This window comes from Chroicocephalus ridibundus, chromosome 10 (assembly GCF_963924245.1).
Source record: "Chroicocephalus ridibundus chromosome 10, bChrRid1.1, whole genome shotgun sequence".
In the NCBI taxonomy this organism is placed as follows: domain Eukaryota; kingdom Metazoa; phylum Chordata; class Aves; order Charadriiformes; family Laridae; genus Chroicocephalus; species Chroicocephalus ridibundus.
In genome coordinates, this window is record NC_086293.1 from 23,082,592 (window position 1) to 23,100,072 (window position 17,481).

The window sequence follows — 17,481 nt, forward strand, 5'->3', positions numbered from 1 at the left end:
TGTCCTCCTGGGGGCAGAGTCTTTCCTGACTCCAAATCTAATTATTGGTTTAGCCTCGAGCATGTGTGCAAGACATAAAAGCAGGCATCTTTATGACTCTCTGCTTATGTTCCCCCATCTATAAAATGGGACTAGTAATACAGATTTTTACTTTCTGAACTCAGTGCTTTTCCATGATGTTTTGTCACATTTCTCAAGGCCTAATGATTTAAAAGTTGCCTTCAACAAGGTAAGTATTCATAACAATTGATAGATTTGATTCAAACTTCAATTCAGTTTTATGGCGTGGGGATACTGTCTTACCAGTTGATAATCTTTCACTTGAGCTTAGCCAGATCTTTTGAAACTATGCGATGCTATAATATAAAGATTCCATCAGAATAGAATTTTTGGGACCCTTGACACTGGTGGGAATGTTCATGTCCTTGCTGGGAGCGTCCACATCCATTTCACACTTTCTAATTTTGTTCTTAAGGTTTGATATCAGAAGATCTTTCTTCCTCCTTTTGATGTGAGATATTCATTCCGTAGGTAAACCAGCCGTGTGTAAGTGGGACACTTTTAGTGTAAGTAGTTATTTTCAAAAGATCTGGTTTTCTGTCTTCCAGCATGTGCCAGATGAAGTTCCAGAAGACCCTCCTCTTGCAGGTTTTCTTTTCTGGGATCTTATTTGTGCTTTTGTGGAGAGTGAGATGATACTTTGTGATTCCAGACCTGTAAGAGGTTTCTGAGATGCTGCTGATCTGTTAGCATACTGTCTGCGTGGTTCACCATAGCTCATCCTCATTTCCTAACGGCAGCTGGTGTTTATCTATAGCAGAGGCGTGATATTGCGATAGTCGTGATTGTCTGACTTAGCTAAATACTTCTACAAGCATGATGTGTGTTTTCTGTCCCAAAAGTGAGCTGTTTTCATAACTCCTTTTGCAGTCAAGATCAGTCTCTCTTGGGAGAGATTTCAGTGCTAGAAATATGAAGTATGGATGGAGCATACAACTTCCAAGTCTAAGAAGGAATTTTTGCTGAGCGATAGAAAAATTCAGTAGGGAATGTTTAACCATATTATCAGAACTTTTCATTACATGAGTTTTCATGTTTTTGCAGGAACTGATTTCTCACTGTCCCCTCCATCTGGGAACAGCTGCTCGAGGGAAGGAAAAAAAAAATTGTTTTTCAGCTTTAAGCAAGAAGGTAGAGTGGCAACCAAAACCAGCTGTAGAATGCATGATATTGATACCCGTGACTTTTGGATGTTATGTGTTCTGTGCTATTTGGAAACAAGAGACTGTTGTGAAAAGGACAAAATTGTCTAGAGAAAAGCAGAGTCCCCACAGCCACTTCTACCCTTCCACTAGCTAGCAGCATTTCGGAGAATCTAGCTAAAAGCGTTAACTGCTGTCATTTGATTCCCACCTCTCCCCTACCCTTTTCCACAAAAGATTTTGGTGGAAATGATTCTAAAGGCTTACAAAGCAATGAAATACTTCTATATTCTCTCAGTTCATTCCTGTTAGTAAGTTTGACATGGTGGCAGTATGAGGATTATTTTTTTTTCAGATGTGTAATTTTGTTATTAGCTGAAGCTAAACTCTTGGGAAGGGGGCACCAACAGTGATTTTGTCTGATGGCATCTTTGCTTTGTGCTAAGAAGCTGGTGGTCTTAGTAAATAAGACCAATCATTTTGCTGCTTTCTGGGTGCCGCCAGTGTAATCAGCGGTAGCTGGGAGTTCTTCAGTTATTCTGCTAGCTAGGAAATGTCACTGTTCATTCTGTATCTTTGTTTATATTAAAATCGCTGTAGGCTAATGCATCAATAGCACAGATAATGCAGTTCTGTGCTTTGGAAGGGCCTCGGGCTTCTGTCTCTTACACGATTTTGAGAATTTTGGGCAAGGGGCTTGCAATTGGCACAATTCACGGATATATCAGAGCAGCTTGCATTTGGGATTTATTAGAAATGTGATTTATTTTCTTTTAAAGAAAAAAGTTTTGGATGTAGCACGTAACTGTAGAGACTCCAGTGGAAGAAGGGTGAAGTATTCATTGCTACCTCCAACTCCTGTTGCTGCGATAGCGTACTCCCCCGCCTCGCCTGCCCTAATGTTTCGTGCGTTGCGCTTTAATGGTTAGAGACGCCTGATTGATTTTTGGCCTGTGGCCCTGATCTTGCCAAGCGTTTGCAGGAGGCTCGGCGCTGTCACCCCCCTTCCATTGTTGCCGCTGCCCCCACAGCCTGCCCGTCCCCGCCGCACAGTGTGTGTCCCCCCCTCCCCTCCCTTCCCCTCCCCTCCGCGGCCCGGGCCCGGCCGAGCCCCCGCCCGCCCCCCGCCCCCGGCGCGCATGCACACAGCGGCGGCGGCAGCCCCTCCGCCCCCGGAGCCGCCGGGCTCGCTGCAGACCATGGCACCTGGGCTGAAGCTCGGCTCCCTCCTCTTGGCGCTCGTCGCCTCTTTCGGCGGCCGGCAGCTGGCCGGAGGAGCCGGCGGCAGGAGGGGGGGGGCAGCGGCCGATGCTTGCGGAGGGAGGGTGAGTAGAGCGCGGCGCCGCGGCTGGGTTGCCCTGGCCGGCGGGCGTGTGCGGGGAGCGGGGCTTTCCTGCGGGCTGCAGCCTTTCAGGGGGGACGGCGGGGGGTTCCCAGCCGCGGGTGCGGGGCCCTGGCCCGCGGGCGGGCGGCACAGGTGGGACGGGCGCTTCCCCGGGCGGTCTGGCAGCGGGCGGGGGGGGGGACGTGGTTTCTGCGGCTCGTGAGGCTGCGGTGCCGCATCTGGTGGCGAATTTGCGGGCGGGAGAGAGGGTGGCATTTCCCGGGAGAGGGGTAGTTGCTGGTTCCTCGCCCGGGGGAGGGAGGCATCTTGTGAGCAGCGAGTGTGAAGAAGTCACTCAACAGGTCTCTCACCGCCGGCGAGCTGCCCTTCCTGAGCGCGACCTGCGCTGCCGGGAGGATAAAAGCCGTCACTTGGGCTTTGTTATTTTAATGATGCGAGGCCGGCTCGGGGTCTTAGCTTCAGGCCTGGTCATTATACAGAGGATGTAGGAAATTTACGGGAGGGGGAAGGGGGGAGGAAGGTGATAAAACGTTGCGTTACTGGGCTTTGCCTTTTGTTCCTGTTTCTGGTGCATTTAGCCGTCGGACTTTTCTTGGTTGCTTTTTCTTTTTTGATGCTTATAAAAAACTTTTGAGTTGTGTGGTTTGGTTTGGTTTTTTCCTTTCTCCTGACGTCTGGTTACAAACGCAGTTGAAGCGTGGTGATCCAGGAACACCGGCGGGAACACAACTGACTTTCATTGCTTTTCCTTTTTGTTAGACTGTCACTAAGGATTTTCTTGGTTTCAGATCAGATCTTTTGAGAACGTTACTGCAACACACGGTTCAGAAGTTTGTAGGGCATAGTGTAGAAAGGCGAAAAGGTTGGAAAATGTGTAAAAGAAGAGTGTGGAAAAACAAACTTCAAACACGAATAAAGCTTGAGACCTAAATCTTGTGTGTTAAATGGAACTGTTGAAGGTTTAAATTCCTCTACTAGGTCTTTTTAACTGACAATTAGGAATAAAATGTTTTGGCTCCCTGTGTCTATTGTATGTTTCACCAGACGTAGGCAGGATTCTCCACATGCTCATAGCGATCACAGTGTATATTTCTGTCAAGTTTTGCATCAGCTATTAAGTAAATGAACACTATTAAAAGTAATAACTCTTGATTAGTGTATTTGTACGTTTATAGAAATATTCAGATGCAGTTTGTAGTGGATTTATTTTTACTTACATAATTAATGTCATTGTGTGTATTAAACTTGAATGTACCACAATATAATTCTTTTAATTATTTTGACTGGCTTTTAGATCAGTAAAAATTACACTCTTTCCGAATAACATAAACTCCCCTTTGTCTTTATTGCTCACAACAAACGCAACATTTTAGCTTATTAAATATTTGTACTAGTTTCTGTTTTCATTATATTTTCATCTTCAAGTTCAGACTTCCCTATCCAATTTATTAGATATCTTGTCTGATTGTTTAGTTATAATTTTATAGTCTGGTTTTGTAATACCAATATTGGTTATCATTGCCTGCAGAATCCAGGCAGGGCAGCGTGTATTAGAGTAATGACTGCAGGATGGTACCCATTGTCTCAGTTATGTGGTATTTATCTTGGTCTGCATGTAAGTTTTGAGTAGACTTGACATACTATTAAATGACTGATGGCCCCTCTAACACATTGTCTGCTCTGGAGCAGAGCTGCCTTTGAAGTAGTACCCTGTAGGAAGTAGAGAGACTATTTGCTCTATTAAAATTCCTTGGTATTTCCTCTGTTTAACCACAGGCCGCTTCCCCTCTGCCACTCTAAACACTGCAGGGACACTGACTGATTGAAAAGACACAAGCCCTGAAGTAATTGTGTCCTATTCAAATAGATATTCTTATTGCAGGTTATTTATAAGTAGTGTCTAATTAATGTATGTTAAGGGCATGAATAAATCTTGACATTCTATATAGAGAAGTAAAAATGTCTAGTGTGCATTAAATGAAGCAGTTGAATTGAGGTAATTCTCAATGGCATGAATAAACAATGTAGAAAAACGTCAGTTAACGTTTAATAGTTGGTTAAGGAGAAATAAAATGTAGATACCTGGGTGTTTGTATGTATATTTAGATAAACACGTGTTGGATATTTTCCTCTGCTAAAACTGTGAAAGTGTGGTGCCCTTCCCACCTCTCATGAATCTTCTTTTATTGTTTGAGTGTTGTTTTTGAAAATCTGCATTCCATCTTGGTAAATTTATACAAGGAATGCTCATTTTCTTTTCACTCTACAAAATATAGTTTTAAGTTTCCTCAATATTTTGCGGCAGTAAAAGCTTGACTTTGTGAAAGCATGTTACTGGAGTATCTTTAAAAGAGTGTGATGAGGAAGTATTTGGTGTTTTGATTCATAGCTCCTGAAACTATTCTTAATAGCTAATGTTTTCAAAACATAAACCGTTTAGATGTGTGCTTTTTTTTTTTTTTTTTTTTTACAATTTACATCGCAAAATATATGCCTGTAATACTTCGGCATTCGTCTTGCAAGCTCAACATATGTCTGCAGCAGGAAAGCAGTTAACATCAGGACGAGGAACTTGACATTACTGTTGCTAAGAATTAACCAGTGATTTCAGTGGATCCAGGATTTTAGAATTTGGATTGACTTTGCTAAGTCTAGGATTTCTTTCATTGATGTTTAACAAAAATTTTAATGTATTCCTACACTTAATGTTATTTCAGATTAAGGTAGAACGTTTGCTTAAAGCAGAATAGTATTGCAAAATAGCTTTCCATATGGATGGTCTTACTACATCATATGCATACCTTTATCCAGAAAAAATAAATCAGGGAAGGGCCTCTTTTGATCTAGAATAAGTATGTCCACATGGGGAGCTATTCTGGAAAAGTAGTCTCTGAATTTATTTCATCCTATAAACAAGCCACGAGGTGTACAGGGAAGACAGGCTTGTGCTCTGAAGATGATTTGAATATATTTCAGATTCATTTATTCAGTGTTAAACACATGAGCAACTTTATTCTCAAGTTGTTTTGTAGATTCTAATGGGACTACACACATGAGTAATTTTTTTCATATGTTTAATTCCTCTGAAGTTCCTGGCACTGAACCGTGTGCAGTATAAAGCTTAAATTTAATGAGGCTGTATGATGAGAAAAAACAAATAATACAGCATTTTAGCAAACCTTTTTTTTTTTTTTTCTTTCCCTCTTGTTAGCAGGGAGTTGTACCTTCCTTTGCTCTGCTAAGCAAAGCTTATCAGACATACTAGGGGTCTCTGTTCCCGTGCGTTCTCCCCTGAAACTCTCCCTGTGTCATCTTCTATGCTCTTTATTTAAGAAGCTTTCAATCTCCTTTTCTCTTTCATAGCAAAGACTGTGAAGATCCCCATTTCCTACCATTCCACTATCAGGAGCTCTGCCTGTCTCATTATTCTTTAGGCTCGTGCTGCTGTGTCCCTACATTTATCTCCTCAAGCATCCCTCCCAACACACACTCATTCTTCTCCACAGCTAGGATTTTTCTAAGCACAGAGCTAAGTCATACTGAAGTAATTTTCCCAGCTAAATATATGTCTTGGGAACTTTGTTTAAGAGGAAGAATACCTTGTAAAATGGTAAGAAATAATTTACTGGAGTTTAAATTCCTCCCTTTGTTTCTTGTTATTTTCCAACAGTTAAAAATCATATTTTCTCATGGAGAGTATTCAAAATTTTTAAGGGGTATTGGGCAGAAGACAGACCTGAGCTGAAGCATGGTGGAAGGTGTTAATGTTTGCCATCAGGGGTTCTTTAATCTATAGACGGTTCCAGAGTTAGTTGAAAGCTCTGCAGACCAGATGCCATCCTATTTATTTTTTTTTTTTTTAATTTTTAGAATCAATAGATTACTCTCCACTGGCGTATAGAACAATGTGATAGCATTTTAGAATTGATTAGATGTGTCATTTAAAGCTTAGTGCGTGTCTCTGATGAGACATAATGCAACATGTCGAGAGCAAGGCTTTGCAAGCATGGTCAGTCATGCAGGTAGGCATCTGTAGTACTTTTGTTTAGCTTCGAATTTGGCTTCAAGATCACTCCAGGGTTTGTTTTGGGGTTTTTTTTGAGTTTAATTTATCAAGTAAGGTAGCGGAGTATGTGACCCCATTTTTAGTCCAGTGTCAAAAAGTGTTGATGACCATCTATCTATTTAAGTTAATTTAAAAACGCACAAAGTAGCCTAAGTATGTTAGTGTTTAAATAAGCAGATGAATCTTTCTTCAGAAGCTATGAGGCTATACAGCTTAAATGCTGTGTTTTCAGCATATGAGCATTCAACCAGACAAGCTAGAGAGCAAAATTGTAGAAACATAAACCTGCGTATGTAATTGAAGCTATTTTTCTGTATTAACAACAAAAATGTATATTTCCTTGTATGTTTGTGTGAAATTGGGAAATCGGAATAGGATGCTAATTCATAAGCTGTTGATTTAACAAGGTTTCTATTATCTGAAATCTCTTAGGACTGTTACAGATTTGATTGATTTCCTTTCTAGATCATGCCCTTTAGTTTAGATGTTGAACTCCACTCCTTGCCTTACTTCCCCCCCAAAATCTGCTTTTGAGTAAGTAGAAGTGTAGTAACTACTGTGTCAGACTTGTTAATTTAAAATCTTGAGACACTTACTTAAGAACAAGTTCTGCTTTAATAGATTAATACTTTATAGTCCACTGGTGAAAAGATGTTAAGCAGTCATGATTAGACGATACTAGCTTTTCTTTAGTTAATTATTTGGTAATGTTAATATAACATAGATGTTACTTAATTAAAACTGCAACATTTAAAGGGTGTTTAATGAGGACCAGCTGTCTTTTCCAACAGATCAGCCTGAAGATGATGAAACAAAGCTTTGATGTGAACTTGCCTGCTTAATTCTGCTTAAAGGCTGAATTTTACCCGTAAATTTAGCATGTTTTTTAGAAGTAAGCAAGATAAGAGGAGTGTGAAGTATTAGTGGAGAACTGAGTATATTGCTTTGGTTTTATATATACTGCTACCACTCTAATGGAGTGTATTTGAAATCCATTTTTTTCCTGAAACTTTAGGGTAATGCTGATGTTTCTAGACCATGTGTTGTTTTTACATTTAAAAATGAACATTATGCATAAATACATCACACCTAGAAAAACAAACAAAAGTTATATCAAATACATGGATGTTTATTTGTTATATCCTTCTCCCTATATTAATTACAAAAAATTATTTTATGGAAGTGCGAATTACAGTAACCTAAAATAAGGAACTATGGCTAGATCAGTACATATTAGGTACTTAATTTTAGGCTTATGGATAGACTAATTTCTGTAGTTTTACTGCAGTGTTTATTTAACAGAGACACAGACGGTATCCCTTTGATTATCCAAAATTCTGCCAGTCGAGCCAGGGTATAAATGATTATTTTAAGGTGCTTGAACCTATTTTACTTAATAAATTGTACTTTCAAGACCATATCGAAGATGTCATTTCTGGGTTTATAAAGAAGTATCGGTGGCCTCCATGGGTTGGAGAAGGTGCCCCTTATCAAATGGGTGTACTGGTATAAAACAAGCAGTTGTAATTTTTGGAAGTGAGTCAAACTGTGTAGGCAATAAGTATTGAGGAACAGAGGGAAGTACAATTAAGAAATGTTTCTTAATAAACCTGAGTGACTGTCCAGTTTTCTCTTGGGCTATGTATCAAGTGTCTTTTATATATGTGTGTGTGTATATATATAAAGTGTGTATCAATTACTTCTTGTTTGCCACCAAAACTCAGAAAACATAAATTCTTAATGCAGTATTTTTCTAAAGTTCATAGGTACTTTATAACTGGAGGTTCTTACCTGGGTTTTGGTTTTAGCCCATCAGCAGTGTTTTTACAGCTGTCTTAAAATTTGAACACAGACTTTCTTGGTTGGCCATGTGTTTTTGAAAAGGGCTTAGAGGAACATACTTGACAGTAAAGGTGCATCTGGTGACTTCGTACCGGTGTTTGAGTTTTGGTAAGTCTTCTAATAACAGCAGCTTTCCATGGGTCTCTTCTCGCCAAGTTTTCTGTGTTATAAATCTCTTCTTGTTTGCCACCAAGACTCAGAAGGCGAGGTGATACCTGCTGTGCTAACCCTTCTGTTCGTGGGGCCTGTTCTGTTTGGTTTTAGCAGTCCAATACCCCTAGCAGATATTGTCCAAACGCGCTCTTTCTTGACTGAAGAATAGCAGCGCTCTTCTGGTTAGTTTACGTTGTGCCTGCAATGAAGAACACGATTCTGAGGAAACAAACTTACTGTGATTTATCAGTAGCTCGGAGAAATCGTTGGAGTCAGTTTAGCTGGAGCCCATCTAGTAGGAAGAGCACTAAGAAGTGCGACATTTATGGCAAGGCAAGTTAGAGCAGCTGCCAGTCCAGCAGTAACTAGCAGTCTTACCTGTGCGTTTTGACTAAATTCTCATCCCTGCCCAAAGTACAGTCTTTAGAGTTCTAAGCGGAGCAAAGACGGAGGCAGAAGAGATAAAGCAGCACTAGAGGAGCCCATCATGCTAAAACCAGAACAAGATGAGGCGCAGCTGATGATTCTGGAATAAGTTCTAGAACAAGTCAGCTGGACAGGTCAACTAGGGCATGTTCTAAGAACACATTTCAGAGATTTGTTTGTTGTGTGTGGTTTTCTTTTCTTTCTTTTTTTTTTCTTTTTTTAAACCGCCAGCAAACAACAACAAACTGCAGGAACCCACTGAGGAAGCCTCACAGAAGCAGATTCCAGACCAAGATGAGGGAATCTGCAGATTAGCAAGAGGGTTTCATGTTAATGTCAATGTTTTAAAAGAGATAGTGTAAGCAATAGTACCTATAGCCACATGTACAAGTTGCATCATTGTTGTTCTAGTCTTCCTGTCACCTCTCACCACTGTATGGATGGATTACAAGAGTGCCAGGGAAATTAAATGTGCAGGTAGGGATTTGTTCTCTCTAAATCTGAAGTATTAAAAATAATTAAAGCTTGGATTAGAGGGTTTGCAAGCACCAGCATACTTTTCAGGATATATTGTATTCTTTGGAATTCTGTCTCACTCAAGGGCTGTTACAGTGTGTATCACTATTGGCTTTGAAACATCCTGTTTTATTATTCCTTGTGCCGATAACAGTGCAAAAGTCCCGTGGATGTGCCAGAACACTGCCTCTTGGTACTCTGTTCTTGGTGCATCGTTCAGGTGGTAAGGGGATAGCAAAAGGAAGGTAATTCTGTGGCTAGGAAGTGTATGAATCCGAATTTGGTATCCTGTTCAATGGTCACACACACTTCTCCTTGGCTATTCACGAGGATTTTTCACACATTTCAAACTCAAAATGTTCTGTTAGATCCTAGTAAAGGGCACGTACCAAGTGTCTTTTACCGTACTTTTTAAGAACCCCTCCATTCCTTGATAGGCTTTTTAGGCAGTAGGTGATGAATGTCTTCAAACAGGTGGATGAATTCCTTCTGTTGGCTTACAGAAGTAGTTCTCTGTTCCTGACAGAGCTATCCAATACATTAAACTCCTCTGCTCCTCCTTCAGCCTGAGTCAAACAATCCATTACTGTTGCCATTAATCCATTAAGGAACATGAGTTCCTTAATCTATAATGACCAGGTTAAGAGTTAAGTATGAAATCCTTTCACTAGTCTGTTGGAATGTACGTATGATGGAATAGTATGTTTCACTATTATGGCTGGAACTGTGGCTAGCAAAACCTTTTGAATAGGTCTATGTAGAGATGAAATAAAGTACAACAAGATTAATGTAAGTATCAACCTGCAGGTATGCATGATGCAGAATGTAAAGGGCAGGGATAGTTTTCTTCTAGATGACCAAAGAATCCTTGCTCTTTCATTTCACTGGTAGGACTATGTACCTCTGAATAGCTATCAAGAAGTTTTGGGAGAGGGCCAGGCACTTCTAGGGCAGGTAGGACAAAAAAGCCTGATGGCTCACCTACTGCATGAAAAACACATTGATGCTGGCAACAAAGACAAGTGACATTTTCAATAGTGTCAATATCTATCAGTAGTACATAAACGGATGTTGAACATCTGGAATGTGTCATAGCAATCTGTTAAATGCATGTTATGCTCTCTCTTCATGTTGCCTTTTAAGTTTAAAGCTGTAGGTGCGTAAGCATCCTTTATTTTTCTTACTCTTACGGATCTGGTCTTGTACTTATTCAGCAAGACAGTAAATCTGGTTTTGAGGCATATCACTCATGTTGCTTATTCTAATGTGCTCTAACAAATGTGGGAGGTGGCTGTGTCCTAGGGGATTTCATGCTGTGTCAGGTATCATATCTCTTCTTGCAGGCCTGAAAGCATAAACTCTGAAATGTACGTTCTGGTTAATTCAACAGAATTAGAGTTGTGTGCTCATGACTGATCTGAGTCAAATTTGTACCACTCGGTGATGTGACAGGGTGCAGAGATGGCTGTGAAGTGATGACCTCTGTGTTGGCAGATGCACCTACTTGTTGGCAGCATGGAGACTTTGACTCTGTACCTGCCCTCTTCCTTTACCGATTCTGTGCAGAGCGTAACGTGTCACAGCAATGCAGAGATCATTGTAGCATCTACCAGTGAAGTGCTGACGAAGTGTCCTCTTCTGTTCTCTGTAACCTTTGTATTCTGATGATCTAACATTGGAAGTACAAGCTCCTCTGCTGGAACCCTGGGTTGACAGAAACTCCAAGGGACAAATGAGGAGCATGCAGAGTTCAAAGGGCTCCAACTACATGTGCCCATCGGGTCATAAGTTGCTACAAACTGTGTGGGTATCACACTAAGGACTAGACAGCATCTAAGTCTTGAGGGTGCTATGCGGAGGAGATGATAGGCCTGCAGTTCTGCTTGGAAGGCGATTCTGTGCTCAAGGGTTTCTAAATAGTGGATTTCTATCTATAAGTTTCTCTTACCTCACAAAATTCTATATAAAAACTATTTCTCTACCTGCTATAATATGGCAATATGGATTTTCCTCGTGGTTGGTGGGCAGACTTGGATTTTAATTTCTGACCTTCCCGATGTTCTTCGCTCTTATATCAGTGGGAGGGACTAGATATTTCTGATCTTACTTCTGACTACATTCAAATCCAACCAAGCAATCAGTGACTTCTCTGACTTTTTTTGTATACGGCTGTGGGAAAATTCCTGGTTGGCTGGCTATGAATTAATGAAAATCCTTAGAATGCTTCACTAATGATAGCTCCTGTGGCTTTAAAAATGCTACTCCCTTTTTTAATTTGAGGGAGGTCACAGGGGTTTACAGAAACTAAGAAAAGAAAACTTAACATCTGGTTGTGTTCTGTTGATGACTGCTTTTGTGTGAAGAAAAGTTATGGCGTCTCCTCAGCATCAAACGCATTCAAGGTGATCCTTTCTAAGAACACTTTGCAAGAATACTTTTCACTCAAACTGTGTTTTCTAATTAATTTTGCTTTGTATTTTCAAATGGAGGGTTTTAGTCCTCCATGGGAATCCCAAGCTCATAATACTGACGCTTAAAATAGACCCTACCTTTATAAAATAAACTTATTTTCTTGAGCGCTGTATTTATAATATAAAAAATATTTATGTATGTTTCTAATATTTTCCTTTAAAGTTGTAAAACTACAAGATTAAAACAAGCTATTTGCTTAGATTCTGGGATTCATGAACAGGTTTTTTTTTTGTCGGTGTTGTTTGCATAGCCACAGTGAAGTTTAGCTTCATCTATTTGCATATAAAGTTCCGAAGAATAATCTGATTTGTAAAGGTCTCCTTTTTATAATTTTAATTTTGCAGGCTAAAAGAGAATGATTTTTTTTTTTTTAATAATACAGGTTAAAATTATTTGTGAATTTAGTTTAGCTAGTAGGAAGGCGTAATATGAGAATGTTTAGTGCCAAACAGTAGATCTTCTAAACTGTTAAAACTAGAAGCTATCAGCTGTTCAGTTAAACATGTGTATTCCAGGTGTGACTGGCCTGGAATCAGAAAGCATAAAACCATACAACTTTAGAGGCTTTTTATAGTCACATTATCTTTTTATTTTATACAATGATTTAAACAAACTATCTGTAGGCCTCTATTTGTCATCTGCTTGTGGAGACAACACCCCAGTCTGTTTTCCTGTTAAACGTGAAATACTAAGGGTTTTGTTCAGTGTTTTTGTTTCTGTTGTTTGTTGGGTTTTTTGTTTTGTTTTGTCTAAAGAGCTAAAACCTGACCTGTTAAAATCAGTGGCAAAACTTTGACTTCTGTTTTGATGGGATTTTGTCTTTTATACCTCAAGTGTGTTGATGCTTCGTGATTGCCTGGCACTGACCAGCTGTGGCTGCCTTCGGTGCAAAACCGGGTGCTTTGCACACTTGAAAAACAAGCCTCTTCTCTGGCTGCTTCTCTGTGGATACGGGGCTGTTCCTGCCCACTAAACCAGGACGCAGTTTCAGAACGCAGCTCACTTCCACAGAGTGTCCCAGGTGGGGAGTGTTTGGGTGCATCTTCTCCGCACAGGGCAGTGCTGCCAGACTAACGGGGAGCCAAGGAGCTGAACAGCAGGAGCGGGACCCCCGTGTTAGTGGGGCATCACGCTTGTCTTCACGGCTGAGCCCCAGCGGAGCCATTTGCTAGCATGGCCATTTCTGATGCTTAGGCTTCCGTGATAACTAATGGCCATCTTCAGTCTCAGTGCTGCGTAGGTGTGTGCTGGAACAACCCATAGAGTGTGTTGTCACAGAGTAGGTCGGTGCACTTTAAAGGTACATCTTAGTTTATCACATAGTAATAACTTCCTTTACAAATAGGCCCTTAGGGACAGATATTTTGTTTTAAATGTACCAGAGTAACTTTGGGTACGGCTGGCTGCCCAGGCGATGAAGAATTCCTTCCCTTTCCTCTGTCTGAGCTGCTCAGGTGCCTTGTCTCAAAGCCCTTCGAATGGGGATCGATGTTCTCTCCCTGTCTGGGCTTGGCCCTAGTTATAGGCAGTAGTAACAAAATGAGGGTGGAAGCTGGAACCGGTAAGTTGTGCAGTTCACTCTGAGCAGAAAGATTGCTCTGTCTGGATGAGCCTTAAATACGGTGCGGGACGGGGACGTTGCTGAATTTCAGAACACTTTAGCAAAGTTTTCAAGCTTGTGCTGGGCTTCCCCTTGAAGTCTTAGAGATATGGGGTTTAAACAGGTGATTTAGGCTTCACCCTGCAAGTGTGAGCAGATCCTTAGAAGACTGGAGTGGGATTCTGAAAAAGAATGGAGTGCCCTAACTCCTGTTAACTTTCAGTGGGATTTGTTCTCTTTTGTGGCTCACGGTGTAGTTATGTTTTACATTGACTCAGCAGTGAAGCTGGTTGGTGAAATTTTCACTCCCGTCTAATTCTTCCCACTTTGGTGTTGCTGTTTGCCCTTCCCTCCCCACCTGCTTCAATGCACCTGTTTGTGAGCTGCATTGTAAATGGCATTATTAAAACAGTTGGAATTGAAAGTATCCTTATGTCTTTTTCTTTTCACAACTGGGGTCATTTCAATGACATGGATAAAGTGAGGTCCCCATGCAGTTGTCTTAAGCGTATGTTCAGAAGGGGTGAGCTACACCACGAGGGAAGAGCCAAGGACTGGACAGGGAGTCGGGGAAATCCCTAAGCTAATTTTGTGATTAGCTCCATGTAACTATTCATATACTTTTTTAAAGGTTCCTAAACTAACACACCTCAAGGGTGGGAATTTAAAAAGTATCTCATCAAAAGAGTTTGGGGTTATTTGGTATACTGAGCTTATGAAGTCCATATTATATAAGATTTTTCATGTGAACATTTTTTGAACAGTGAATTTTTCACAAGCAAGATGATGATAACGTTTCAGAAACCACTCTGGTGCCTGTTGAAATGCAGCCAGCTCGGGTGGAATACAGCAGTTGCCTAAGAGCTGACGGTAACGCTATACAGCCCTTCCTGCCAGGAAATGAAGAGTAGTGTATTCATTTGTAACCCGAGGGGGGAACTTCGCTGTGCAGCCTAGAGTTTGTGAATGGAATTTGGGCAGATTACCACTAAAATTACAGAGTGACCCACTAGGTCTCGTATAACTCCCTCTGTTTCTTAGCTTGGTCTGAAGACATCACTTCTTACGGGTACAGTATCTGTGAGCAAATTTCTGTAGTGGTGGAGTAAGTTAAGGATCGTTCCTCGTTATAAAGAGCTTTGATTTTATTTACTGCGTCAGAATTTTTATCTGAGGCCTCCTGATACCACTTCCCAAGGCATGTATTAACAGCCCCAACAGAAGAAAGGGCCAGGTGTACAGCCTGATGCTTTTGTTATAAAGGAATATCTAATGTTTTGCTTTTTCTGTTGTATAATACAAATATTTAGCTAAAGATACTTTTCAAAGAATCAGTAACATAATCTATTCCAAAATGGTTACAGTTTTGCTTTATTTACATTTTTCCAGGAAATTATGTTGGTGATGCCTAATAATTATCTTTATGTTAATTTAGCTTCTGACAGGAGTAATAGGTTAACCACAAAGAAAGTTAAAATAAGAATCAAAAAGACAAAACAAACACCTAAGTTGGCCTGACCCGTAACAGGTGAAAAGTTATTATTCCATGCTTCTTCAGAACATCAATGGCAACAAAACCTTTATCTTTTATTCATTAGTTAGGAATAATGCAGGTTGGGATAGCTTAGGTTCCTCCATACAGTTGCATTTGTAAGAGTAATTCACTAATCGTGCCATTCACTTTTGGGGTTCTTTTTCAATAAGGACCACTAGCCGTGAAATGTCATGCAGAGGTTTAAAAATGGGACATTCAGCTCACTAAAGAATGAGCTGCAAGGACAGAAGTTTCTTTTTATTACATTCTGGCAGTAAATGTAGGAATCAAAGCCACAAAATAAGTGACAGAATAATGCCCGGTATCATTTAACAGTGCTGGTAGATGGGGATGGCCACTGTGCAGTGTAACCACGTGACATTTGATACATGTGTTTTAGTTATTGTTTATTATATTCCATTCAACTGGAGAAGCTGGCAATATGTAAACTCCAGTAGTTTATTTGCATGCATGGAAAGTTGATTTGTAGTTATAGGTATGATTCCCCTTCCCCCTCCTCCAACATGGTTAAGTTTTGTTGCAACAGAGAAAATAATTGTTTCCATGTTTATATTTTACAATCACATCCAAGTAGTATTCCTGTTGTAAGTTATAATTTATATTGAGAGTGAAACTTGCTGGTCTTTGGATTTACTTCTCAATTTACTGCAATAACGTTATTTTATTTTAATGGAGATGAAGGTTTAAACTGAAAGGGTTTTATATTGTGTGTTGTGTTTATCATCCTGTTCAATTTTTTAGGATTAGCTGTTTAAACATTCAGTTTAACTTAGGTAAAAGAAAGTCAAGTAAAACTTTGAGAGAAATACAGGTTCTGTTTAACTTTTCAATCCACGTATTTAAATGCTTAAGCTCTTAAAACTTACATTGCAGTTCTCACTTCTAAAATAAGACGACTGCTAGAAGGAAACTTGGTCATGGTATTGATTTTCTATATAGAGACTTTTTTGTTAGAAGTAATTGTTTTCTACAGAAAAAAGATCAGTTAGTGTGCATAGCTCTAAAAATAATAGGTTAAAAATGATTGTAAATGCTTTTTCAAATATTTTTAAATTGAAAAGAGTTTTTTTCATAGTTTGATCAACGTCGCGTAACCTGTGGCTCTGTTTTTGTTACACATGCTGATGGTCTGTGGATAACATTACATTTTTTCAGCATGAAACTGAACGCTTCAAATCCCTAAAGCAGTCTCAAATTTATGGTTAATAAAAGAATTTATTGTACTGGATGTCATCTGTTATATCACTCTGGGAACAGAAACTGGCAGTGAGCGGACAGGAAATATTTCCATTTCAAATCGCTTCAATCTTATGGCTAGGGCGAAGGTGTCTGATTTCAGAAAAATCACTGTGAATATCAATGTAATAGAAGTATTTTATTTAAGAAGAGTATCGTCCTTTTCAAATACTTCTTTTTGCTTTATAGTGTTTTATGTAAAGATGCTACTTATTATTAATGTCTCATGCTTTCTGTATTTCAGTATTGGTCCCTTAATCTTTTCAAGGCAGAAGGAATGGCAGTAATGCATTTCCAGGTGAAAAGCTGCACGTGCCAAGTGAACGGCAATTTGATGAGTTACCATACGGTGACCAAACTGCTTCAGTTTCAGACCTTTGTATTTGTAATTGGTTGGGTTTTTAAGAGTGTGAACTCCTATGTGATGATTAGGTTCTTCCAGCTTAATGGGTTTCTTCAAGCCGTCTCCTTTTCAACTGTATTATAAAGTGAGGTCCATGGATTGTAACTTTATGAATGGAAACTTCAAGCATTCAGATTGAAGTTTCTGTATATTTTTCATGTGTTAAGTTGTATTTGAACAACTCTACATTTTAAAGTATTTAAAGCATTTAAAATAATTATACATTTTAAATGGGTACGTTTGTCTATGGGACGTTATAACCAGGGGGAAAAAAGTTTTACGTTTTGATCTTCAGCATGTATTATCATCCTGAAATTCTCCATTTTTCATTTGCATACTGTTGTGTGTTCATGTGTGGTTATAAAAGTTTGGAAGCAATTGTGTATTTCCTTCTTTAAAAGATGTGTAGCAGAGGCATAAGTGTTAATTATTTTTTACAGATACTGCATGAGATTGATTAAAATTAGTTTATTGGAAGGTGGGTGTTAGTTTAACTTTTTTGGTGCAAACCAGCTTATCTGACATTTTGAGGAAAATTGTGAGAAGAGATATGAGAAGAAAGCATTACCATGTAGTGGCCATGTGAACACTAAATCTGATTGATAATTATCCTTTGAGTCCTTTCTCTTTCAACTAATTAAGAGGTGGAAGGAAAACTAAGTTAG

General features: G+C 39.7%; 1 protein-coding gene across 3 annotated transcripts in view; it reads left to right on the forward strand.

Moving 5' to 3' along the window:
• The window catches only part of IL17RD (interleukin 17 receptor D), a 71,779-nt gene that overhangs the window by 19,332 nt on the left and 34,966 nt on the right, over positions 1-17,481 (forward strand). For 2 of the 3 annotated variants that reach the window (XM_063347914.1, XM_063347915.1), the window contains exon 1: positions 2,364-2,527. The exons of the other annotated variant lie outside the window; for it this stretch is intronic. In XM_063347914.1, coding sequence (XP_063203984.1) covers positions 2,402-2,527 — 126 coding nt within the window. In that variant the 5' untranslated portion in view covers positions 2,364-2,401. Of the gene's footprint in view, positions 1-2,363; positions 2,528-17,481 lie in introns of those variants that run through there. 3 annotated transcript variants of the gene reach the window in all.